Source organism: Lutra lutra, chromosome 13 (genome assembly GCF_902655055.1).
Source record: "Lutra lutra chromosome 13, mLutLut1.2, whole genome shotgun sequence".
NCBI lineage: Eukaryota > Metazoa > Chordata > Mammalia > Carnivora > Mustelidae > Lutra > Lutra lutra.
In genome coordinates, this window is record NC_062290.1 from 10,534,531 (window position 1) to 10,561,651 (window position 27,121).

Below are 27,121 nucleotides of genomic sequence, written 5' to 3' on the forward strand. Positions count from 1 at the left end.
GGCTTTTATATCTCCCGAGAGGGTTGCTTTAATATCTTCCATGCCTTTTTCAAGCCCGGCTAGAACCTTGAGAATCATCATTCTGAACTCTATATCTGACATATTACCAATGTCTGTATTGATTAGGTCCCTAGCCTTTGGTACTGCCTCTTGTTCTTTTTTTTGTTGTGAATTTTTCCGCCTTGTCATTTTGTCCAGATAAGAGTATATGAAGGAGCAAGTAAAATACTAAAAGGGTGGCAACAACCCCAGGAAAATATGCTTTAGCCAAATCAGAAGAGATCCCAAATCGTGAGGGGGGAGAAAGGGGATAAAAAGGGGTTCAGAAAGAAAAAAAAAGCTATTAAAAAAAGGAAGCCGATAAAAAATATAAAAAGGAAAATATATATATAATAATAATATATATTATAATATATATATATTAGATAAACTATTTTAAAAACGTTAAAAAAGAAAACGGTAAAAGTTAAAAAAATTTTAGCAGAAGAAGAGAAAAAGAAAAAAAAATTGAAAAAGAAAAAAAAATTAAATTAACTGCAAGGCTAAAAAATCATGGGGAGAAAGCCATGAGTTCCGTGCTTTGCTTTCTTCTCCTCTGGAATTCCGCCGCTCTCCTCGGTAGCTGAACTTGGTCCTGGCTGGGTTTCCCGTTGATCTTCTGGGGGAGGGGCCCGTTGTAGTGATTCTCAAGCGTCTTTGCCCCAGGCGGAGTTGCACCGCCCTTACCCGGTGCCGCGCTGAGTCATCCGCTCGGGTTTGCTTTCGGGAGCTTTTGTTCCCTGAGGGCTTTCCGTAGAGTCCGGAGGGCGGGAATGAAGATGGCGGCCTCCCGGTGTCCGGCCCGGAGGAGCCGAGAGCCGGGGCCCCACTCCTCAGTGCGCCCTCAGAGAACAGCGCCCAATGACTCCCGTCACCCTGCCTCCGGCCGCGCCCCGAGCTGACCGAGCCTGCGACCGGTTCAAGGCAACCCCGAGCTGAGAGTCACTCCTCGGCTCTGTCTCTGTAGCCGGCTTCCCCGTTCTAATACCGGTAAGCTCTGCGACACTCAGACACCCCCGATCCTTCTGCGACCCTGCGGGACCTGAGGCCGCACTGACCCCGCCTGGGCTTCACCCCAGTTAAGCCTCTGGAGCGATGTCCCTCAGCGGAACAGACTTTTAAAAGTCCTGATTTTGCTCCGCCGCTCGCCGGGAGCCGGCCCCTCCCCCCGCGGTCTATCTTCCCGTCGCTTTGGATTCACTTCTCCGCCAGTCCTACCTTGCAGATAGTGGTTGATTTTCTGTTTCTAGAATTGCTGTTCTTCTTCTCTTCGATCTCCCGTTGGATTTGTAGGTGTTTGCAATCTTTAGATAAGCTGTTTAGCTGATCTCCAGCTACCCGAAGTAGTCTCAGCTGCTACTTCTTCGCCATCTTGACTCCTCCTCTGCAAAAGCTTTTTATTCTTATGTAATCTTAATAGCTTATGTTTGCTTTTTCTACCCTTGCATTAGGAGACATATCTAGAAAAATGTTGTGGTCAATGTCAGAGATATTATTGCCTCTTTTCTAGGATTTTTATGGTTTCAGATCTCACACTTAGGACTTTAATTCATTTGGAATTTATTTTTGTGTATGGTGGGTATTTACCCTAAGAAGATGAAAACACTAATTTGAAAAGAAAATGTACCTCTATGTTCATTGCAGCATTATTTACAATAACCAAGTTATGGAAGGAACCTCATTGTCCATCATTGGCAGGTGAATGGATAAGGAAGGTGTGTGTGTGTGTGTGTGTGTGTGTGAGATGGAATATTACACAGCCATAAAAAGATGAAATTGTTCCATTTGCAACAACATGGATAAACCAAGAGAGCATTATGCCAAGTGAAATGTCAGATTGAGAAACCAATAGTATATGATTTCATTCATATGTGGAATCTAAAACTTCTTGGCCTTTTGGATAAGATCAAGTGTGGAATCTAAAACACAAAATAAATGAAAAAAAAAAAAACACCAAAAAGCAAAATTACCAAGTGTCTATCCATAGATGAACTGATAAAGAAAATGTGAAATATATATACAGTGGAATATTATTCAGCCCTAAAAATGAGATCTTGCCATTTGTGGCAACATGGATGGACCCAGAGTACTGTATGATTTCATTCATGTGTGGAATTTGAGAAACAAAACAAATGAATAACCAAAAAAAGAGACCAAAAAAACAAAACAGAAAACCAGACTCTCAAATACAGAGAACAAACTGGTGGTTGCCAGAGGGGAAGGGGAGTGGAGGATCCAGATTTCCAGTTATGGAATGAGTAAGTCATGGGAACGAAAGGCACAACATAGGAAATATAGTCAGTGGTATTACAATAGTGTTGTATGGTGATAAATTTTATCTACACTTGTGAGCATAGCATAATGAGAAGTTGAATCACTATGTTGTGCACCTGAAACTAATGTAACATTTTGTGTCAAACTGTACTCAAATAAAAAATATTATAAATTTTCCATTTCTTAACAAAATTTTCTATTATGGCAATTTAAAAAATTTTATGAGAGTAGAGAGACTATCACTGAATTCCCCTCTGTTTATCACCTACTTTCTATCATCATCAACTCATGGTTGATGATTGGTTGATGAGCCAATCATCATCTTGGTTTATCCCTACCTTCATCTACAAGGGGAGCTCTCCTCTCTGATTAGTGTGAAACAGTCCCTAGTGTGAATCTTTAAGTATAAAAGCTGTTGAGAAAAAATATAAAATACCACAGTACCATTGTCACACCATTTTAGGTTAAAATTTCATTTCTTTATTTCAGTATTTTGAAGATGTTACTTCATTGCCTTCTGGCTTGCATACTTTCCAAGAAGAGTGCTTCAGTTCTTGTTTCTGTTCCTCTATGTTTAAACTCTCGCCAATCCTTACCTCTGGTTGCCCTCAATATTTTCTTTATATGTTTTGTTTTCAACAAGTTAACTACAATATATCTAGGTATTTTTTTTAATCTTTCTTGGGGTTTTGGGGATTCTTGGATCTGTTCCTTATTGTCTTTCATTAATATTAGAAAATTCTCAGTCATTATTTTTTAAATATTTCTCCTTCCCCATTCTCTCTCTTCTGGGGTTCTGATGACACATGATTTGTGACCATATGTTGTCTCAGAGCTCTTTACACATACTGTTTGGTTTTGTTTACTTTTTTCTTTTGTTTTTCAGTTTAAATTCTTCCTGTTGTCATTATCTTTTTTTTTTTTTTTAATTTGATAGACAGAGATCACAAATAGTCAGAGAGGCAGGCAGGAGGGAGAGGAGGAAGCAGGTTCCCCACTAAGCAGAGAGCCCAATACGGGGCTCGATCCCAGGACGCTGGGATCATGACCTGAGCCAAAGGCAGAGGCTCTAGCCCACTGAGCCACCCAGCTGCCCCCTGTTGTCATTATCTTTAAGTCATTGATTCTTTCCTTCGCTGTGTCCAATCTTCTGACGAGCCTAGTGAAGGAATTCTTCATCTCTGATACTGTTTTTTATTTCTAGCATTTTTCTTTGACTCTGTCTATAATTTTAATCTTGGTGAGAAAATTCCCCATCTGTTTAATATGTTGCTTATCTTTTCCACTAGATCATTTAACATATCCAACGTCATTATTCCAAACTACCTGTCTGTTATTTCTAATATCTGGTTTATCTGTGGATCTGGTTCTCTTGATTGTTTTATCTCTCTGGATAAAGCAATGATTTAGTCTTTCTTGCTTTTTGTGTATCTCGTAATTTTTCACTGAGTGCTGGACAGTATGTGTATAAGAACACTAGATATTCAGGTAAACAATGTTTATACACAGAAATGGGCATACCTCTTCTTTTATCTGGCCATTACTGGAAAGGGTAAATTAATCTAGTCAGGAGTTGAGCTGAGTTTAGATTTTTTTTGTTTCTATTATAGTTTTTAGTGTTGCGTAGGGTTCTAATTCTTCCAGAATTGGATATTTTTACTGTGTGCCAAAGCAAGGATGCTCTTTTGGAGGAGATTTTTCAGTGTTTCTGTTTCATTTGCAGCTTTCCATAGTGCCCGCATGTCTGTGGTACAAGATAGATCTCTATTGTCAGGTGCTTGACCCTTCTCCAGTGACAGCAGACCTCTCTTTAGTATTGGAGTAATGTTACAGGCCCCAAAAGGTTTCCTACTCTTTCTCCAAGGGGAGAGGGTTGTTACTTCAATCCCTATTCCAGTAGCAATGGATTTTTGCATGGGTTCTTAGGATGAGAAAATTTGCAACTCACATATCCAAAAGTTTAAGCCTTTTGTTTCCTATGAAAGGAAGGTTTGGGGAACTGGAAGGGCTTCAAGGTTGTCTCTCAGCAGCTGATCATTGCCCACATGCAAACACTTATCAGGACTCCCTCTCTTTCTCTCTCCAGTCTTTTCTGTGAACACCCAGTGAAGGTTTGTGGGAATTAACTTGCAAATATATCTCTGGTATCTGGGACTCCAAGCAATTTTAAACTAACATGATGGGCTATACTTGGCCTTTAAGAATTTTTGGAACTCTTAAATAACTTCTTATTTTTCATTTGTATGGAAGCATCCTCTTTTTGCTGTGATCTGCCAAAAGGAAGATGGTTTTGTGTCCTATTTCTCCTTGAAGGGGCTTGTCCTTTTGGATCTCACTTACTCTATGCCCTTATGGCCTCATATTTCTAAGGAGTTCAAGAAAAGTTATGATTTTGAAGGTTTCCTGGCCTTTTCTTATTATTGGGGTAGGAGCAACATTCTTTTATAGAGTTCTACATCCTAAACAGAAATGTAGAAATGGAATACCAAAAGTAATTTCTTAATAACTTCTCCTTTTCTCACCTCTTCCTTAATAGTTTTTTCTTTTTCCAGTTGAGATCCAAAAGATATTACTTTATAACTATTTGATATCTCTTAAGTATCTTTTAATCTGCATATCCCTTTCAGGTGTTCTCTTTCTTTTTTTTTTTTTTTTTTAAGATTTTATTTATTTATTTGACAGAGAGAAATCACAAGTAGGCAGAGAGGCAGGCAGAGAGAGAGGAGGAAGCAGGCTCCCCGCTGAGCAGAAAGCCCAATGTGGGGCTCGAACCCAGGACCTGGGATCATGACCTGAGCCGAAGGCAGCGGCCTAACCCACTGAGCCACCCAGGCGCCCCAGGTGTTCTCTTTCTAATTTATTAATTGAAGAGACTGGGTCATATGTCCTATAGAGCTTTTAACAGCTTTGATTTTAATGTTGACACCCTCATTTTTCTAATTTCTTTGGTGCTTATATGAGGAGAGGCTATTGATTAATACCTTTTTTTTCTCTTCTTTGCAACCATCTTAGCACATTCTAATATTAATTACAGCATTTTCTTTTCTAAAACTCTATAATCTCTTGTGATTTTTAAAAGGCATACAGTCATATAATATGTGACTAAAATATTTTTATGTTTCCTTTTTCTAATATTTTTACCCTGTATGTCTTATTCTTATTGCATTAGGTACAATCTTCAGAATTACGTTAAATAATAATTGTGATAATTCATTATTTTAATGGAAATGGATTTAACATTTTACCTTCTGTTTTGGTGATTGCTTTTTAAAACTTTTAAAAAAGATTTTATTTATTCATTTGGTGGGGAAGGGCAAAGGAAAAGGGAGAGGGAATCTCAAGCAGACTCTGTGCTGAGTGTAGAGCCCTATGCATGGCTCAGTCTCACGACCCTGAGATCATGACCTGAGCGGAAATCAAGAGTCAGATGCTCAACCAACTGAGCCACCCAGGCACCCCAGTGATTACTTTTTAATTTTGGTAAAATCTCTATGTCCATATAGATATTTTTTCCTATTTTTAGAAACTGCTGTTGGATTTATCAGGTGTCTTTTCAGAATCTAGTGATATACAAGTACTTTTTTCTTTTTTATTATGATAATGATATAGCATGATTTGCTGATATCAAACCATCCTTGAATTCCTAAGAATATATCCTCTTTGGTCATGCTTAAAAATATTGCAGTAAAAACACTGGAACTGGTTATAATGATAACATTTCAGGATATGTTGGGATTCCTGAAGAAGTTTTATTCTGGGGAGTTTTCTACTCTTACCCACTCTAGTGGCATTACCATTAATGGTCTGGGAGGGATGGTGTGCATTTTTGTTTCTTTGGGAAAGGAGAAACCGTATCAAGCTCTCTCAAGTGCTACTATTTAGACTCAGAATATATGGCTGGTACTTGTGCTTAGGTCAGTCCAAGATGTGATACCTTCTTTAACAACACAAATCCAGCAACTGGAATGGAAACTGGCAAGCCCAGGTTATCTCTCCCTCTCTGTCTTTATAAGCATTTATTGAGCACTTACAATATATAATATATTTACAGACTTTAACTTTGCAGGATAAGATATCATGTGTATAAACCATATTATACCCTCAGTAACAAATATTTGCTTACATCAATTTAATAAACATTTATTCAGTACTTACAGAGTATGAGACACTATCCTTTATGGTATTTAGAATACAAAATGCTTAGGACCATACCCTTAAGGAATTCAAGATCTTTGGGTACATCATTAGAAACATGCACAGATTACTAGATGACTGTTCTACAATGCAGAAACTTTAAATTTCTAAAATAGAAGAAGAGAAAAAATGTGGTGGGAAATGAGAGAATGCTTTGGGACTGGAGGTTCAAAGCAGACTTCAGTAAAGGGATGGAAACTGGGCTGGTTCTTAAAGAATGGGAAGGATTTGTATACATAGAGATGAAAGGACCGGGCCATGCCAGGTGGAGAGAGTGGTGCCAAGAAAGAAATAGAGGTTGGGAGAGCAGGGGACATGTGTTGCAAATAGCCAGTTCACTTTGTCTAAAGCAGTGTTTTCCAAATATGAATCAAGACTCACCTGAGATCAGGAGATTAATAAAATGTCATGACAGCTTTGAAAAAAAAAATGAGTAGACTGGAAACCTCTTAGAATGCATTGTGTTTAGTAAAGGTAAATATTATTCTGGGAAATATGTATATATAAATACACACATAAGTATCTATGTGTATAGTAGGTCTCATTGTCAAGTGTGCTTATTGTGAGTCATGGCCAAAAATGTCTGAAAAGGACTGGCTATAGTGGAGGTCATCACACTTTTTCTGTAAAAGGTTGGATAGTAAATACTTTGGGTTTTGCAGACTAAGAGGATACGTAATATCCCTTTCACACTTAGCTCAGCCACACTGGCACAAATACAGCCATCAGTGATACATCAATGAATGAGAATGGCTCTGTTTCAATAAACATTTATTTACAAAAATAGAGCGACGTCCGAGTTTTGGCCCATGGGCCTAAGTTCACTAGCTGACATCTAGGGTAGGTTGGAGGAGAGATTATCAAGAAGCAGTGCCAGAAATACAAGCGAGGAGGGGAGAATGTGTGAAGCCCTTCACCTGCCTGGCTTAGACACAGGGACATGATTCAGCTGGAACTCGGAAACCACGGTCAGCACTGGAAGGAGGTCGCTTCCAGACACCTTTCAGCAAACTTTGCTTTCAGGGATGCTGATTGCAACATGTAGGCTGGCTAGGAGGGAATTTGAAAAGTCTCTTGTTGTTATTCTTGTTTATCATGTTCCTTTTAAGGAGCACAAGGACCCTTCCTCAGGTTCAAGTGACATTTGCCTCATGAGCCTGATTTGACAGAGGAAATTCCTGAGCCCAGGAAGGAGTTGAGTGACTCACGCAGGGCCCCAGGGCTTGGAAAAGGTCCCCATCTGAATTACATTGCTGTTGAACTAAGACTGATCTCGTGCCCTACACTGTGTGCTGCTTTCCACCATGGTGATCAGTCTTTCTGCCGAAAGCAGTGACTAATTCCATCCTGCAGGCACACAACAGTGAGGGACTGTTAGAAGGCCTGAGGAGCGGGACCACTCAGCCTTGTAGGGGGAAAGTAGCTTCATTCTGCTCTTATGGGTCTTATTAATGCCAGTTTCTGAGTAGCCCTGAGCTGCTACGTCGGAATCGCCTGGGAAACTTGCTAAAAATACATATATTCTATCCTACTCTTACTTGGAGTCTCTGGAGGTGGGGGGAGCCTGAGGATCTGCATTTTATTTATTTATTTATTTATATTTTATTTTTAAAATTATGTCATGTTAGAATCTGCATTTTAAGTAAGTATCCTGACATTTTTAAAAGAAGGTTTATTTATTTCAGAGAGAGAGCGAGCAAGTGTGGGAAGGGGCAGAAGGAGAGGGAGAGAGAACTTTAGCAGAGCTTAGAGCCATGTAGGGCTTGATCTCACAACTCTAGAGATCACGACCCAAGCCAAAACCAAGAATCGGATGCTCAACCACCTGTGTTACCCAGGGCCCCCCTTGCATGATATTGATGTGCAATCAGGAGCAGGAAGTATTGCTCTAATGAAAACCAGTATTTTCTTTTCCCACCCGATGCAGAGAAAGAGTATCCTTGAGGTGCCACAGGGTATGGTGCAGGGAGTCCAGCGGCACAGAAATGGGAGGCTGACGGGTACATTCAAGACTCTTAGCTGCCAGTTACAACAAGGCTTATGGCCTCTCTGACCCTTAGTTCCAATCTGTAAAAGTTAGCTGGACACAGGAGATCCTTATCCGCCTTAAGATATAGTTTCCAGAAGCAAGTGAGCTAACTAAGGGAGGAAAAGGTGGACAGATGGAAGGGTTTTAGATCTGCGACTGGGGAGGTGCTCCAAAAATGTACCCAGCCTTTCTCGAGTGGAGGCCTTTTCCTATGTCCCTGGAGCATGGAGCTGTGTACCAACTAGGAATGCATCGTTTGGTGCCAAGAAAGCTTGAAAATATGGATTTGACTCAGGCTCAAGAATGTCAAGCTTTTTTTCCAAGACAAGCAAGATATATCGTGAGTGGAAGTTTCTTTAGCCAACTTCTTGAGCTCCTAGACATTTCCAAGGTACCAAGCTGGTGATAGGATTGGAGCTTAGGGTTCTCTTCTATGGCAAGGTCCAAGTCCTGGACAATAGGAAACCTGTATTTCTGGCTCTGCCAAAGAACCAAAGTCCCTTAAGAAGCCAGATCACCTTTTGTGCTGGGACCAGATACTCACCCACCTCCTGGGAAGAGCCTTGGAAAACTCCTTTACAGAGAGAAAGAAGAACATATTAAAAATTCTCAGATTTAAAGAGAAGAAAACTGCTCATCTAGATGACATATGGGTACTTTTCTAAAGTTCCAATTTGAAGGAATCTGGACTTGTCCCCGTACACAAAAGGGGATATATGAAACAACTAAACCTGAGATCTATAAAACCAAAAATGTTGAAGTTTTGTTTTGTTTTTGTTTTCATTTTTGTTTTTGTTTTGCCATTGGTTGATGATGTCCTTCTCGTTTCCATCTTTGACAGCAGTTTTCTAAGAAGTGACACCATTTTGGGAATGTATGAATGGTCACAGCCCAAAGCTTTTTCCTTTACAGGAAACACTGAGGAATGGCTGTGTTTGGGAAAACCTGGATGAGCTCTGAATTTGAACATCACCTTGAATATTACTGTTACCTTGATCACATATTCTTAAAAAGCTAAGCTAATGTCATTAGTCATATGACTGTGTATTGTTTTCAAGAAAGTGCTCTCTGTTGAGTTTTCCATAATAATAATCTCTTTGAATGGACACTTAGTGCATGCCTGGGCTTTGCTAAATCTTCTGTATGCATCCAACTCTCTCTGAAGATTTGGAATTGAATCCAGGTCTCCTGGCACCAACATGATTTGTCCATCATTGTCACACCAATTTTTTCCACTGTGAACTTTGGAGTACAGCCTGGTTCTCTTGAAGTAGGCTATTTTTATATCTGCCTGGTGTCTAGCACAAAAGGGAGAGACCCAGCCTATGTGTACATTCCATGTCACAAGTAATTTCAAATTTTTAAGATTGGTTAGATCTTTCTGCTTGCTGTGGAGAAATCATAAATGCCCTGAGGACAGGGGCCATGACTATTTTGTTTAGCTCTATTTCTTTGATATATGGCAGGTCTTGAGTAATTGTTTGTGCGATGGATGGAAGGAGAGAAGGAGGGATGGCAGAATGGAAGGAAGTTAAGGTAGAAAGAGGAAATAAAGGAAAGAAGGCTGGAAAGATGGATGGAAAGTAGACAGATAGAAGGAAAGAAATAAGGAAGACCCAGAGGATTTCCATGTTGGTATTTCTTCTTTGTCTTATCAGTATAGTTTTGGCAGGTTTTTTTTTTAAAGATTTTATTTATTTATTTGACAGAGACGAGATCACAAGTAGGCAGAGAGGCAGGCAGAGAGAGAGGAGGAAGCAGGCTCCCCGCTGAGCAGAGAGCCCAGTGTGGGGCTTGATCCCAGGATCCTGAGATCATGACCTGAGCCGAAGGCAGAGGCTTAACCCACTGAGCCACCCAGGCGCCCCTATATTTGGCAGTTTTAAGTGAATATATATCTGGAGATCTGGGCACTTCTATCCCAAGATTTGGGAGGATTTACAAAGACAAAACAACACAAATATAGACCAGTTGGAAGGGAGAGAGGAGGGATGTTACAAATTATAGTAAAGTCAGAGTTATATAATTTTGAAACTAAAATTTTGATATTTTCAATCATCATGTAATTATCAGTGCAAATTAATACCTAACAAAGTACTTCTAGGAGGACTTCTTCCCAAAACCTTTGTTAATGAATAGAATTTAAATTTTAAGTATTATTAAGCATTTGTAATTTGTCTTATTTACCTGTTTATTTCCTGGTATGGTTGACTGACAATTACCTGTAAAGAGGCTCATGTTCAATGGTGAGCTGAGCTCTAGCTTTGGTGATCTTTTATGTGTCTTAAATTCTTACAGCCTTCAACACTGACATTCTCTGCTGTATAGTCTCATGGTTTATATTGTTGACTTATTCTCCAGTTGCTTCATGAAAAGGCATTTTATTTCCCATAATAGTTATGTAATTTATAGTTCAGGGCCATGCTTTCTCCTTTGTTTATGTTTCACGCATGACCTGGGTGCATCCTAACTCAAGATTGGGCTCGCAGTATTGCTGTTGAACAAATACTGCATAGACTTACCTGTCCCGTATTTATACAGTGATTTTTACTTAATAGTGTAGCTTTTTAAACAGGTAAAATAAAGGATCACTTTAGTCCATTCCTTATCTAGATGACCACTAATTGTACATTTGGCTGTTTCCACGTTGGTTCAGTCTCTAGGGCAAAGAAAGAAGCCTGTGAATTTCAGATTATTGACGTTCTACCCCATTTCCTTCTCCTATTCATGGCCAATTTGTGTATCCGTCTGGATAGCAGATGTGATGTGAGAAGGCCGTGGTGACAGCATTATCAGTGCTGGGAGAGCAGTTCCTCTGTGGGGCTAGTTGGGACAGGCTGTGTGCACATGTGTGATGTAGGCTAGGTCAGAGCATGAGGTGCCAAAATTGACATCCCCAAGAGCCTCCTCTAAAGTCCGAAAACCAAAACTCCCTTTCGGACCCTGCATAAACTCCCTACCCTGTGCTGGGACCCAGAGCTCCACCTGGAGTGGGAAGAATGTCTCCATCACATAAAATCCTGTTCTTGGGGTATCCCCAGTTCCAGTTGCCTTCACCCTTCAATTCATCCTCCAAGCTGTTGAAAAGTGGCGAGGGAGGGTGTGTGTGACATCTGAGTGTGGAATGAAAACAAAAGAGTGGACCTCGGACGCTGTGTCCACATCTACCAGGGCACTCTGGGACTGAGAATCCTGGGAAATCATGGTCCTTAGCCACAGACGAGGGATCCCAGCTAGACTAAGGGTTTCTTTGTCTACAATGTCGACTAAGGGACTTTTAACAAGGAGGCCCATCCCTTGGTATTTAAGACGTAGTTCCTAAAATGGCACTTGCAGGCTTCCCCACTTGCTCTCTGCTAGTTGCTAGGTGACCCCAGGAGAACAAAGCACAATGACTACAGAGTGACGACAGGTCCTCAGCCATGTGGTGCAGACCGTAAATTCATTGGAATGATTGCCGGTTCAGCTTATGACCTGTCAAGGAGTAGTTCTCAGGAAATCGTGTTGTTTTCCTCTGCTCTGGTGACAAAGAAACGGGGTGGGATGTATGAGTTAGGAGGTCCCACTCTCCCTTACATACCAGTACCAGTGTGCTCATGGGGCAGAGTTGTGTTAGCTGGCTGGCCTCCTCCAGGACGGATGGCTTGACTGCCTTGGGGCACATGTTAATGAAATCGTGCTAATATGTCTGATTTATTGAGCCCCTCCTAAGTGACAGATACCATGCTTAGGGCCTCCTATACATTGTTTCATGGAGACTTCTCAACACTGAAGTGAATTAGGGACCATAATGGCCCCTCATTTTCCAGATAAGGCATTGAGGCTTAGGGAAGAAGGTCAAGCCAATGGTCAAGGTAACAGTGGCGGAGTCAGGATTCAAACCCAATCTCACTGGCTCCACAGTACCCTGCTGCCCCCAGTTAAGGCCAGGCTGAGGGGTCTTTTACTCCTCTGTGGTGATTCTTTTAGATGAGGGTGGAGTGAATGCCAGGGGACTTGGGAGAATGGTGTCACGTAAACAGCACAGCGCCAGGATTTGACAGACCTGGCTCCAATCTTGACTCCCCCTCTATAAGGCTCAACCACCTTGCAGAGATTTCTTATCTTCTCTGGACCTCGGTTTCCTCATTTGTAAGGTGACTGTTCCGTGGGATGATCTGTAACAGTTTTTCCAATGTAACATTCCAAGTGACGTCTAGCCAGCTAGCTACTTTCACGGAGGAGTGAGTCCAGCAAATTAGATCAAGCTACATACAAGAGTTTCACTCAGTCATTGGTTTGCTGTCATCATTCAGTGACTATTTCCCGCACACCTTCTGTGAGCCAGGACCAAGAGAGAGTGACGAGTAATTTCAGACACAGTTCTTTCCCTCGTGGAGCTTATCGGGTGTTGCCGTATTAGCCAAATGCCCTGTAGGATATTGGTGTCAGGCACTGTCATCATCGTCGTCGTCGTCGTCGTCGTCGTCGTCGTCATCATCAATGTCATCATGAAATTTATTGCCACGTATTATTATTCACTGGGATCCACAGTGGCCACAGCACCGGTCATTGGTCAGTTGCTGCCATCCTACCTTTCTGAGCTGACAGCTGTCTCTTATATACCAGTTACATAGATCCTGACCTGCCGATACATGGAATAAATTTGTTCTCCAATTCGTGAAAGTTTTAGGGCATTTGTTTTTTGTGGTTTTTTTTTTATAGTTTTTTATTTTTTATTAACTTATAATGTATTATTAGCCCCAGGGGTACAGGTCTGTGAATCGCCAGGTTTACACACTTCATAGCACTCACCGTAGCACATACCTTCCCCAATGTCCATAACCCCACCACCCTCTCCCTACCCCCTCCCCCTGGCAACCCTCTGTTTTGTGAGATTAAGAGTCTCTTACGGTTTGTCTCCCTCCCGATCCCATCTTGTTTCATTTATTCTTTTCCTACACCCCAAACCCCCCCCCATTGCCTCTCAACTTCCTCATATCAGGGAGATCATATAATTGTCTTTCTCTGATTGACTTATTTCGCTCAGCATAATACCCTCTAGTTCCATCCACGACGTTGCAAATGGCAAGATTTCATTTCTCCTGGGATGGAGCCCTGCGTCGGGCTCTCTGCTCAGCAGGGAGCCTGCTTTCCTTCCTCTCTCTCTGCCTGCCTCTCTGCCTACTTGTGATTTCTGTCAAATAAATTTAAAAAAAAATTTAAAAAGCTTAATTTTTAAGCATGGAAAAGTGGCAGTCTTTCCATGCACCTTGCTTTTGGGCAAGATTTCAAAAGCTGAACATAAGCAATTTGAGGCATGAAAAACATAAAACCCCGAAACCAACCTGTCACAATTCTTTTTTTTTTTTAATTTTTTAAAGATTTTATTTATTTATTAGACAGAGAGATCACAAGCAGGCAGAGAGGCAGGCAGAGAGAGAGGAGGAAGCAGGCTCCCCGCTGAGCAGAGAGCCCGATGCGGGGCTCGATCCCAGGACTCTGAGATCATGACCTGAGCCGAAGGCAGCGGCCTAACCCACTGAGCCACCCAGGCGCCCCACCTGTCACAATTCTATAGCATGTTTTCAAATCTCCGAGTCATCTGAAAGGAGTGTCTCCCACTTTTCCCTTTGAACTCCACTATTTAAAAAAGACAAATCCTTGTCTTGAGTAGATGAAAAGAGGATAGGGAGACTTTCAGTGCAGACTAGTAGAAACTGCATTTGTAAATGATCTGAGGTTAAATTGATCTGAGAAGAGAAGCAAAGGGAAATTGGCAACTTTTCTGACCATCTTGTGTGCGAAGGAGGAAGAGTGCTTTTGTGACCCACATCTTCAGGAGGGTTGCCTCAGCTCCCTGGGGCATTTTCTGTGTCGTCCTTGCAGCCCATGAGGACCACTGTGGTTCCTGGACTTGCTGGAAGTAGCAAAGTCCATCCATGTTTGAGCTAAAGTGCCCAGGTTCGAAGCCTGTTTTCACCACTTCGTGGCTGTGTGACCTCATACAAATGGTCTAGCCACAGTCTCTTCTTTGTCAAAGGAGCTATACTGTTGTATAAATTGGGTGATTGAATACACGGATGTGTGAGATACTGAGTCTAGTGTCTGGTACCTTCCTGCTCATCTTCTAAGAATGGAATTTATCTCGCTTCGTAATTCCCCTCTGAGAGCAAGTATGTATAGCTCCTGTCACTTTCGTTTCCGGGAATGGTGGTGCTACTGTGTGCATTGAACAGGCACGAATCCTAAAAACCATCAGGGACCGATTCGAGGGAGTGGCCCTTCTTTTTAGATGATCACCCATCCTGGCGTGCTGGGGACTGAGAGGTTTTCTTGGTTGGGGGGGGCGCATTTACTGCTATAATTGGGAAGGTCCTGGGTTAAACTGGGACGAGTTGGTTACCCCAGAGTTGGTAAAATCCTCCCAAGTTTTCCAGACAGAAAGGGCAAGGAGAGAGCATAATCCTGACCCTCGCTCCAGCAGGAGCCACCCACGCAAGCAGGACCTGTGGCATCCACCAAACTGGAGACTAGTGGCCACTTTCATTTAGCACCAAATTTGGACAAAATTAAGAGGTCAAATTTGGACAAAAAGAAGCCATCTGCCCCCAACATGGACCTCTTTTGATTTTCTTCTCCTAATGCAGTGGCTCTCAACCCCAGCGGCCCATGAGAATCACTTGAGGAACTTTAAAAAAAAAATACCAATGCCCGGATCCCGTTGCCAAAAATTCTCATTTTAATGGTCAGGAATGAGGCCTTGCACTGATATTTGGAATTTTTATAAGTTCTTTAGGTGACTCTGATATGCAGCCTGGATTGAGAATCATAATTCTTGTTCCAGCTTGGGGCCTGCAAAAGGTACACAGTGATATCTGTTTTCCTAATTGACAAGTTCAGACGTTCCTGATCTGAGTCTCAGCTGAGATGACTTGATTGTGTTCATGTTTTATTGTGTTGATTTGCCCATGCTGGAATTTCCATGAGGAGAAAATCAGTTTGAGACTGAGCATGCTCTTGATTTCCCCCTTATCTTCCATGAGGCCAATATTCTTACTGGAGTAAGTAGTCTGGATAAGGCATAACTATGAAGATGGCAAAAAGATTAGTAGTTTGCCATGCTTGTCCAAATCCTTGACTGCACACCAAGAGGGAACCCAAGGATAAACTATGGACTTCAGGTGATAATCGTGTGTCAGTGTAGGTTCAACACCTATAATAAATGTCCTCCTGCACTGGGGACTGTTAATAGTAGGGGGAAGTTGTCTTTGTGTGAGGACAAGGAGTAGAGGGGACTCCCATACTTTTTAATCCATTTTGTTGTGAAGCTAAAGGTAGGCTACAAAATAAACTTCCCCAGCTTCCTCCAAGGCCAGTGCTGACAGCTCAGCTGCACGCCTTCTTCCCCATCCTCAACTTCTGTTAGTCTCTAAAACCTTCTGGATATTCCTGATCCTAATCCCAAGACCTGTGAGACCCACAGGGAGGGGGGTCATATTCAGTCTCTATGGGATGATTGATAGGTTCAAAGTCCATCACCCATTCATAAGTGGTAGCAATCTGTTTACTATCCCAACCAGCTCTTTGGTAAATGGAATTGAATGTCCTCAGATATGACTTTCTACCCACCACTGAAGACTTTTTGTCTTATAATGAAAAAAATATATCTTTCTTCTGGAAATAGGGCAGAAGAAGAAAACACCTGCTATTCTACCATTTCCGAGATATTGTTAAGGGTGGGGTGGTCCTCCTGTTGTTTATCTGTGCACATACATACAGACATATCTACCTATATTTTGCTCCAAAAATATACTGAATATACTTCCTTGGTAAGCTGAATTGTTCCATTTATGAAAACATCTAAACAAGCTTTTGGATGGATTTTCCACAATTATCCTGATGTGTAATGATTAGCATGTATTTGTCCAATTTTCCTCTCTTCTCTTAGCTACTTTAGTAAAATGTCCTTAGGCTAAAGGTTAAAAAGTAGGATAGCTGGGTCCAAACCTGGGTGATACTTTAAGACTATTGATTATTTTTGCCAAGTTATGGTATCAAACTACACATTTATACTAACACTGGTACTCAGTATTCCCCTTCCCCTGACCTCTGCTAATTGGCAGTTTCCAAATATCATCCCATTTAATGGACTTGACCGCAATGAGACCGAACATTTGTCCAAATGTTTTGAACTATTAATATTTTTCTCTTGCGAAATTGCTCATTTCTGCCCTTCCACAGTTCTCTATCAGGGTATCTCTTTTTCTCGTTGACTCATAAAATATTTATAAATATGTAGTGTGTTAAGCCTTATAATCTATAATGCGAATAGCTCTTCCCTCTGTTTTTACTCTGTTTATGGTGGGGTTTCAGAAAACCATTTAATACCTTTGTATTTTCTGCATTTCTTATTTAATGTACCTGTCACTGATATGGCATGATAGTTCATTTGCTTTAGAGAATTATTAAAAGGAGGGTTGTATCCCCAAAACCCTCTCCAAAGCATTCCATGAGCATCCAGGGGAAATGTGTGTGTAAATGCAACATCCCATCAGTGTCTCCATCCCCACCTCAGACAGCTGTAAAGAGCACAATTCATTTTACCAAATCATTTCCCCTTAGGAATTTTTGCAGATGTTTAACTTGTAGGGAAGTATATCCAAACCAACGTCACAATCTACTGTCGAGTTGGTGACAAATGGGCGAGGTGTTTGGTTTTTTGTTTTTTTTTTAATCTTGCTAAAAGAACTTCATGTCTCTTCTCCCATTAAATTATGCCATCTTCTTTCACAGAGTTAATAACCTCTAATGGTTCTATCTCCAGGTAATGTAATCCAGCTGGAAACGCAAGGTATGCAAAGCCCATGTTTTAAAACAAAAGAGTATTTTTCTCTAGCCAGTAAATAAAAGTGATTTTTCAGCTATAAAAGGACTAAAGGTTTTGAAATTATCCCACTGGGCAGGGTTTCCTAGACTTGTAATTTTGGCACTCCGCCATGGAGCCAGCCCAGCATCTTCCAAACTTCTTCCATTTTTGTAGCCGTGTGAAGAGTTCTCTGGATAAGACAAGAGTCACCCCATGGTGTGATGATTAACGTCTGGGGTCCTCTCAACCTGGAGGCAGCGGCAACCAGACGTCTGAAAGTGTCATCAGCACATCATTGATCAGTGCAGAAGGAGAACCAAACACTGATTGTTTTTCCTTTTAAATATCTTCACTGCCCTCTCAAGGTTGTATGTTTTCCTTTTCAAGGAAAAGCATTTAACATTTAACACCATAAATGTAACAGTAAATGGCTCATAGCTTCATTGAGAAGTTGTCAAAAATATTTAACTTAACTAAAGTATTATTTCATCCCATTTTCAAGGTTTCAATAGCTTTGAGACATTGGGTCTCTCTTTTTGATTTTCTATTATGTTTCATAGCCCTGAAACCAGAGTCCTCTGTCCATTCTCACGGCTCTATTGCAAGAAGCGATGGTCCAGCCCCTGGTCCCAGTCGCCATTCTTACGATATGGTTATTGCTAGTGTCAGAGGATTACAGCATAGGAATAACTGAGAACAATCTGCCTTAAAGGGTATCTTAAGGAATCAGCACCATGTTGGTGCATTGTGTGAATTACCAGTACATCCTAACAGTGACTCCGCGGGGTGGGAACCATCCTTGTCCCTATGTTGTGGACGAGAACAGCCAGTCCCACAAAGAGAAGTGTTGAACCAGCCCTTGAATGTGAGCAACCTGACCCAAGAGCCTGCCCTCTGGACTTGATTAAATTGATAGGACAACCCCACGAGATTGGTGTTGGTGTCCTCATTGTACAGATGAGAAGTTGAGGCTCAGAAAGCTTAATAACTGTGCAGCAACTTGTCACACATGCAAGAGGTAGCAGGAGTTTGGTTTCAAACCCTCATTCCAAAGCCTTCCCATGCTTTTCCTGTCACCGTGTTCCTTACTCTGTTACAAGTACCTTGGATTCTGGGCCCTCTTCGCTTCAGAGAGAGCTTACAGCCGGCCAGGAGACAGGTGCCTAAGTGGGCCTCTCGCATTTCCTTCTGGTTCTTTTTTGCAAAGAAACCTACCTGTTCAGCGGGCTTTTGGCGTTCCTGTGAATGCCATGATATGAACTGCCTGTCTTTCTACAGAGCTGCTGTAGGGTTGAGTTACCCGGTTCATTCCTGCATGGGGGACTTTGTGGTTGCTGTCCCTTGGTTTGGAATGCTTTGTGCCCACATCTCAGCATGGCCAACTCCTTCCCACATGGCAGCTCAGAGGTCATCATCTCAGTGGAGCTGACCATGACAACCTGTACTCATTTCCTAAGGCTGCCACAACAAATCACTGTAAACCTGGGTGGGGGCGGGGGCTTAAAACAACAGGAATTTGTTCCACAAATCCAAAATCAAGGTGTTGGCAGTGTCATCCTTCCTCTGAAGGCTCTAGGGGAGAGCCCTTCCTTGCCTCTTTCCACTTTAGGTGGCTCCCTGTGTTCCCTCACTGGTGACAGCAATGCCAGTCTCAGTCTCTGTCTCTGTCTTTATGTCACCTGTTCCTCTATATTTCTCCTCTCTGTATCTTCTCCTCTCCTTTGAGGAACACTTGTCATTGGATTTAAGGTCTGCCTGAGTAACCCAGGATGCTCTCATCTCAAGATCCTTAATTGTATCTGCAAGTCTGCTTCCCCAGCTAAGGTCACGGTCACAGGTGCTGGGTGAACATGTCTTTTGGGAAAGCCACCACTAGCCCTTCTGTAGACAAACTATACTACTCTAGGTAATATAGTTTTTGCTGCTGTCATACCCTGTGACTTTCTTCATAGTCCTTGTCCTTATTTAATGCATCTTGTTCTCTCGTCTACTTTTCTGTTGCCTGTCTCTACCTCCTCGAGTTCAAGCTTTATGAATAAAGAGTTGTCTTATTCAGTGCTCTATCCCTAGCACCTTGACCAGTGCTTGGTATGTTGTAAGGATTAAAAATTCTTGACTGAATGAATGATAACATTGGGCAAATATGATGTCAGCTTAGCTCTTTGGTACTTTCAACAAATTCCAGGATTGTATTTTATTTTTTGATGTTATTTTATGTTACTTGAAATTCGGTTGGATTTTTTTCAAAAATGCAAGTATAGTATGGGACATGTATTTATCACAATAGGTAAATATAGGCAACCATTTCAACACTCAGTTGCTAACTGGTCTTCATGGTTCATTTGGCTTTTATTGCGCCCCCCCGCTCCCCCGGAACAATTCCTCAGCAGAATTCTTCTTTCTTCTTTAGGCTCTGATCACCTCCGGGAAAAGGATGGCCTCTGGGCTGTCTTGGTCTGGCTTTCCATTCTGGCTGCCCGAAAGCAGAGTGTGGAGGAAATCGTCCGAGATCACTGGGCCAAATTTGGTCGCCACTACTATTGCAGGTGAGGAGTGCGGGGTCCCTGGGGAACTGCTCTTAGAGAAAAGTGGTGGGCTAGAACCCTAAGAAGGAGGCAGCTTTCAGGATGATCTGAGGAACCCAAGGGCTGGAGCTCCTGATAGGCATTTGGGCGACCTGTCAAGGGCATCCGAACCACACGGCAGAAATTTCCCCTCCCCTAGAGACTTTCATCTGTAATCTTTTCACCTGTGCCTGTAAGATAGGCATCCATTCCAAGAGGGACTCTGAACTGCAAGAACCTTAAAAGTCCTTTGTTGTCCAGGAGAGTTGGATCGTCTAATCAGGGGCTCTCCTTATTAGTCCTCCATCTATAATTATCAAGAAATGGAAGCAGAGACAAAACTGAAGGGTCGGATTGCTTTTGTAATCTTCTCTTCCCTCTGTCTTACTTGCTTGCTAAGGGTCGAACAATGTCTAAGGTGCCCTCTGAAGGGGCCGCAGGGTTCAGGAGCCCCAGATTTGGCTAAAGTTTTGTCCCTGTGAAAGGAGATACTGAAGAGGGAACTGTTACCCTGGGAGGGAGCAGGGGCAAGGTCAGTGGCTCAGAGCTCAGGATTGGGGGTCTATCTATGTTACTTTCTTGTTTGTGAAGTAAGTGAGGGGGCAGAGTCTTCTGGCTGCCTGGTTGCCCGCTAGATATGTGTACCTAGGTATGCTAAGTTTGTGTTCCAAGTACCAAGCCACCGATTTGGGGGAGAAGTGACGGGCAAGGACATTAACTGTGGAGAACCTGGGGATGGGGCAAGGGAATCTTTGGGTAGCCTCAGAGACTCTCTATGTAAGGAAAACAGATATGGTGGCTTCTTTGCTTTGTTTCTGAACAGTTAACTACTTTGGATGTTTGATTATGTTTCAAGAGCTTAAGGAACAGAAAGAAAGCTTTAGACTTCCCTTATAAGGTGATTGTTTCTTCTCTTAAGAAGTCATTTACTTAGATAAATATCAGAGAATAAGAAAACCTGCCAGAGGCCTCATTATCATCAAAAAGATTACAGGGCTCTGGGAAGTGTTGACACCGCCATAATAGTCTTTTTTCCTGTTTAGTCAAGAAGGGAGAGGTTGCAGTTCCCTGAAAACCACCTCAAATGGTACCTTGTTTCATAAACAAGGTAGTTACTCTCAAGGCAGGTTGGGCATTTGTTATACTTACTAGTATTTCTCACAAGTGCCCAAAAAATCCCGATTCTCGTGGGCCTTTTTGGCGTACCTGGGAAGTAATTCCATTGCACGAAGCTGTTCCAAAAAAAAGTCGTCCAGCCTGATAAAAATATGTTATGTTCGCCAACCTCTGGCTTAGTGAGATCCCTTTGAGTTAAGGATGTGTTCCTCATAATTTGTGCAATGATTATCTAACTTTCTGCCAGTGTTTTGAGGACATGGTGTTATGATGACTGTATTTAGAATATAGTTCATTTGTTCTGTGGCCAAGAGCTTAGAGGATAATTACTTTTTTCATAGAAAATACAGTATTAGAGAATATAATGCAATGGCTATTTAAATTCTTGTAGAACATTGACTTAGGTTTCAGATTTCTGTCCAAAAAGATCACAGAGATAAAGAAAAAAGGAAGAGGGAGTAGGTAGAATGAAAGGTTAACACTTTTTTCAGCCTCTAGCACATACAGGTTGAGAGATCCTTGTGAAATAAAAAGACTTCTAGCCTATTCTTTGTGGTGGGGAGGAGATAATCCAACAGTTTTGGTTTAACTGTTTCTGAACCTGAAGTTGTATCTGGGAACCCAGATGATTTTCTTTGTGTGAATGGACCCCAGAAGGAATTCCCCATTGAAAAATTTCCTCCCTCGTATGTGCTATGGTGAGTGCTGTGAAATGTGTAAGCCTGACGATTCACAGACCTGTACTCCTGGGGCAAAATAATACATTATATGTTAATAAAAGTAATTAATTTTTTAAAAAGAGAAAGATTTCCTCCCTTGAAAGTGTGGGTTGTGGTGGTCAGAGGGGGTTATTTGCGGTAGCAAAGGGGGGGGCTGTGCCAGAGTCTGCTTGGGTATGAAGATAAGCATTTGGGCAGGCTTAACCATAGACTGAATGTGATATGTCCTGTCAGTGGATTTCCCCAACTTCTGCATCTCTTTCACTGCTCCCTCCGTATCCTAATAAACCCTCTTATCCCATCCTTCTACCCCTCTCTGCTTGGCTGGGTCTCGATCTTCCCCCAAAAGACTATCTTTAAAGAGATTCTAGGCTCAGAACTCATCCACTGCCTCCAGTGTTCTGAAAGAGTACCCAGTTGTTTTGTTTCTGAGGCTGGGGAGGGTACATCTGTGTTGGAGGGAGAGTTTACAAGACAGAGATACAGGGACAGGGGACCCACTACTAGAAATGGCATCATTCCATGTTTTCCATTTTGGTTAATACCCTGATGTTTACTCAAAATCTTAAAAGATCTTGGGTGAAGAAGAAGTAGCATTGATTCAAGTCTTCCTTCTTTCAGCAGGCTGGGAGCCCACATCTTGTCCCTGTGTCACACAGAGCCCAGTGTGAGAGCTCACCACAGCCATGTGGGCCCAGCTGCCCCTCAAGGGCTTCCTTCTTTAACAGTGCCCCCTGGGCTTGCCATTTGGTCTTGGTCGATACTATCTGACACAGGGGAAGACTCCAGTTTCTTTGTGATAGTGACCAAGAATAAAATCCACTAATAATTTTAAGCAATGGTGTCTGGCATCACTTGATATGCATTATGGTATTTAAGCCCGACAAGAACAAATGAGATATGTGTTATTTTTAGTCTTTTTTTTTTTTTCTAATCACCTCCCAGCCCCATTGTTACATTTGATGTTCTTGGCTAGAAAGACTTTTTTTTTAATGGAACAATTGGGGTATTTCTTCCAAGTTTCCAAGAGAGTTTTATGGTATGTTGAGGCCCCTTCCTCCTTCTCTCTTCACCTCCCTTGATTCCTCTCTCTCCTTCCTTCCTCCCTCCCTTCCCTTCCTCCCATCTTTCATCCCACTGCTTAGTAAACACTTACTAGAAGCAGCAGAGAACAAAACAGAGAAGGTCTCTGGCCTCCTGGAGCTTGTGGTTCATGGCGGCAAAGGCAGATAAGAAATAAATAAACAAATACACAAACAAAGTAAATACAGACTGGGATAAGTACCACAAGAAAATATCAAGAGTGATGTGAGAGAGGGAGAGATGAGGGAAAAATCTTGACTAGATGGTCGGAGAAGGTCACTTTCTGGAGGTGACACTAAGCTGGAAAAGTGACAGAAGAGAATGTGCCAGGTACGTGAGTGGTCATGGGGAAGAATATACCAGATTGAGTCCTGGGATGGATCCCCATCCCGGGCTCCCTGCTCAGTGGGAAGCCTGCTTCTCCCCTGCAAGCTGCCACTCACCTCACAATGCTCTCTCTTTCTTAAATAAATAAATAAAAACTTAAAAAAAGAGAGAGAGAGAATATACCAGGTTGAGGGAGCAGACAGCAATGGCAAAATCCCAAAGGCAGGGCAGGGCAAAGTGTCTCTGAGGACTGGAGAGGAAGCCCGTGTGGCTGGAGCATAGGGAATAAGGGTGAGAGTGGGACAAAGTCAAGGGGTAGGTGGGGTCCGATCTCACAGCGGGTTATGGTCTGTGGCTAGAGTCTTGTTCTCAACTGATGGGCACTTGGGGAAGGATTTAAAATAAAGGACATGACTCCATGTGCTTTTTACAAGATCATTTGGGCTCCTCTATGGGGCCAGGGTTCTGTGGGTCAGGTAAGAGACCATGGGGACCGACTGGGATGCTTCTCTGTGATCTTCTTCCGGGAAAACAAAACCAAGGATCAGATGACCTTGAGTGGTCTGCCCTGTTGCTGGCTCTCTAGCTAGGTTTGTCTTCACCCTGTATCCTGCCTTCCCTCTCCAGGTTTGACTATGAGGGGCTAGAGCCCAAGACGACGTATTACATCATGAGGGACCTGGAGGCCCTGGTCACGGACAAGTCCTTCGTCGGCCAGCAGTTCGCTGTGGGCAACCACGTCTACAGTGTGGCAAAGACAGACTGCTTTGAATATGTGGACCCTGTGGATGGCACGGTGACCAAGAAACAGGTACTTGCTAGGAAATCACCAGAAAGGGCAAAGCCAGGGGCCAGAGTGTCTAACAGCTGGAATAGTCTGTAGGGCTGATCTACTGTGAGCGCTTCATGAGTCAGATGAGAGCTTGCAGCCAGGAGAGAAGAAAGCCCTTGGTGAAGTTTACCTACCTGGTTAATTCCTGGCAGAGGACACATTTGAACACAGCGCCCTGACTGTCTGTCCAGTATTCTTTCTGCTTGTAACTGACAGGCCAATACTATACATGGATAGAAACCCAGTATTTCCTTCTGAAATGTTTACAGCCTGTGGGCTCATCACAGATTCAGAAAAAGGTTCCCAGGACAAAATATTCTTTTTCCTTGGCATCCCTGTCAAGTGCAGTTTCCCCTTTTATGACCTTATGTCATTGAGAATGATAGGACCTTAGCCAGATGGGTTTATAAGGGAAGACACAGTGGGAAAATTTGTCCCACAAAACCCAAAAGGAGGATCTATGGTGGAGAATGATTACAAAAGGTCAGTGACAAAATCAACAACTTCTGCCATGGTCTCATCTTTGTGAATTGTGTAAGGGAAGTTGAAAGCTATTACAAAGTGTGTTTCTCCTTGATTTTGTATATTTATTGGCTACGGCAGGAACTGACCAGTCTAGGAGCACATTTCAATATTTACAGTTCAAATAAGACACCAGGTAATGTTAAGAAAAGTTCCATTCTAAAATCTCCAAATTCTTATTTTCTGGTACACTCTTCACCAAGAACAGACAACAAAATAAATCGGAAGCTGTCAGATGGGGGGGACTAGATGTAATGGAAGTTACTGATCTTTTTATTTCGACTAATATTTCACACATAGTCCTTCTCTTAGGGTCCCGGACTTGCAGATGTCCCAAAGCCTGAGGCCCTCCTATTATTTGGTTGGTATCCTCCTCTGGTCTGTGGTGTTTCCTGGTGGTCTTCCATCTCTGTCGGAAAGTCATTAGTCTTTCATTCTAGAAGGCCTTCCGTGGCTGGGGAAATTGATGACCGCTTTACTTTGGGAAGCTGTAGGGTAGTGGAGATAAGAGTGGTTGAGAAGTTTGAAGACCCAGGGGGGTCTGGGTGACTCAGTCAGTTCAGTGCTTGCCTTCAGCTCAGGCCATGCTCTCAAGGTCCTGGGACTGAGTCCCGCATCCTTCTCCCTGCTTCTCCTTCTGCCCCTCCCCCTGCTTGCACTCTCTCTCTCTCTCTGTCTCTCTCTTTCTGTGTCTCTCTCTTTCTCTCAAATAATAAATAAATAATCTTTTTAAAAAGTTAAAGAAGAAGAAGTTTGAAGACTCAGAAGCGCATCCTCCCCCTGCGCCACTTACTAGTTATATGACTTCAGGAAAGAGGCCCGATTTCTTTGAGCCACAGTTCCTTCCCCATTGGTAACACATCTACCTCACAGAGCTGTTTTAGAAAGCCAACGAATAAGACAGGAAAGCTCCCAGCTATCCTTCACACAGGGAGTCCATCCTCCATTTTTTTATAGTTGTGTTTTGTTTCCCACGAGGATGTGTCTTCGTAGATGAGACCGACTCCTTCCAAAATAATGCTAGTGAATCTCCAGACATGTGAAGTTGGGAGCTCCCCACATCACGTCTCAGAGCCGTGTCGCCTCAGATTAATCTTTTCCAATTCTGTACCATACCCCTACTTCCATTTTGCAAAGGAGCCTCAGACCAAACATTTTGCAAATCCAGGGCTCCTAAAATACATGCTTTCTAAATTATTCTTGGGAGGTTTTTGTTCCCTGGTGAGGAAGGCTTGAAATCCATTCCCTGAAAAGATTATCTAGTCAGTGCTAGGTTCTGGACTCTGTCTGCTCCTGAGAAGCTTGTCTGTGAAGCTGATTTGTTTTGCTGTTAAATCCACGAATGCTCTGCCTTGTTTCTTCCCCAGTGTACTCACCATCCGTATCCTCTCTTCTTGGCTCTTTGAACAATTCACATCAGGCTAATTCTGCAGCTAGATCTCAAGTTCAGACCCTATTTATTCCACATCCTCTCCCCTGCAACCCTGAATATTGGTTTCCATTTTTACTCTGGAACTTATTATTTTTTTTTTTCTTTCCATACTCTTTCATATTAGCTTAAATGTGGCCATAAATAGTAAATGCTACCAGGAGCTCCTCTGGGGAGTTCCTCTAGCAACAAAGGAAGCTTGTTGTTCACCTTCTCAGATTCCGGGACCCAAGTGACGGTTTATCAGCTTGTGGTCCTCAGTCACGCTGGAGCTTCTCCGCTGCTCTGGACTTGGCTCACTGAGGGTTTGGGGGGACAGTTAACCCTCAGTGCCATCCTCATTGTCAGCAAGTTACACATGGTTCTTGCTTTTGGTCCTGTTGGCACCGATGGGGAGTTCCAGCAATGGGGGTGTGTTGGTAAACTTCCTTCATCAAGGCGACATCTCTGCTTCTGAGAAGTCAGAGTCATCAGCACTCACTTCCAGGGATGGTCGAGTCTGGGTGTACTTCCTGTGACATCGTTGCAAAGCAAGCACCATCTATCTACTCCTAAAAGGCATATTTGAATTTAATGAACGTGTATTATTTTTAAATACCCATAAAGCACTTTGGTGCCTTCATTCAAGAGATATTTCTGGAGAGCCTACCAAATGCACAATAACTGGCTTTTGTCATGGGAGGCATTTTTATTTTTTAGAGAGGAAGAAGTGGGGGGGTCAAGGGGCAGAGGGAAGGGAAAATCCTTTTTTTTTTTTTTGAAGATTTTATTTATTTATTTGACAGACAGAGATCACAAGTAGGCAGAAAGGCAGGCAGAGAGAGAGGAGGAAGCAGGCTCCCTGCTGAGCAGAAAGCCTGATGCAGGGCTTGATCCCAGGACCTGAGATCATGACCTGAGCTGAAGGCAGAGGCTTTAACCCATTGAGCCATCCAGGCGCCCCGGGAGAGGGAAAAATCTTAAGCAGGCTTCACGTGCAGCATGGAGTCCAACGTGGGGCCCGTCTCACGACCCTGAAATCATGACCTGGGTTGAATTCGTGAGTCGGGATCTTAATTGACTGAGCTACTCAGGTGCCCCTGGAGCAGATTTTTAATATAAATGTATAACAGCTTTATCAAGATACCATTCACACATCATCCAAT

The 27,121-nt window shown here is 42.6% G+C and overlaps 1 protein-coding gene across 1 annotated transcript in view; it reads left to right on the forward strand.

The window, feature by feature from the left end:
- Positions 1-27,121, forward strand: part of PGM5 (phosphoglucomutase 5) — a 214,184-nt gene that overhangs the window by 130,414 nt on the left and 56,649 nt on the right. The window contains exons 8-9 of the mRNA XM_047700288.1: positions 19,795-19,930; positions 23,821-24,004. Of these exons, the coding sequence (XP_047556244.1) occupies positions 19,795-19,930; positions 23,821-24,004 (320 nt within the window). The remainder of the gene's footprint in view (positions 1-19,794; positions 19,931-23,820; positions 24,005-27,121) is intronic.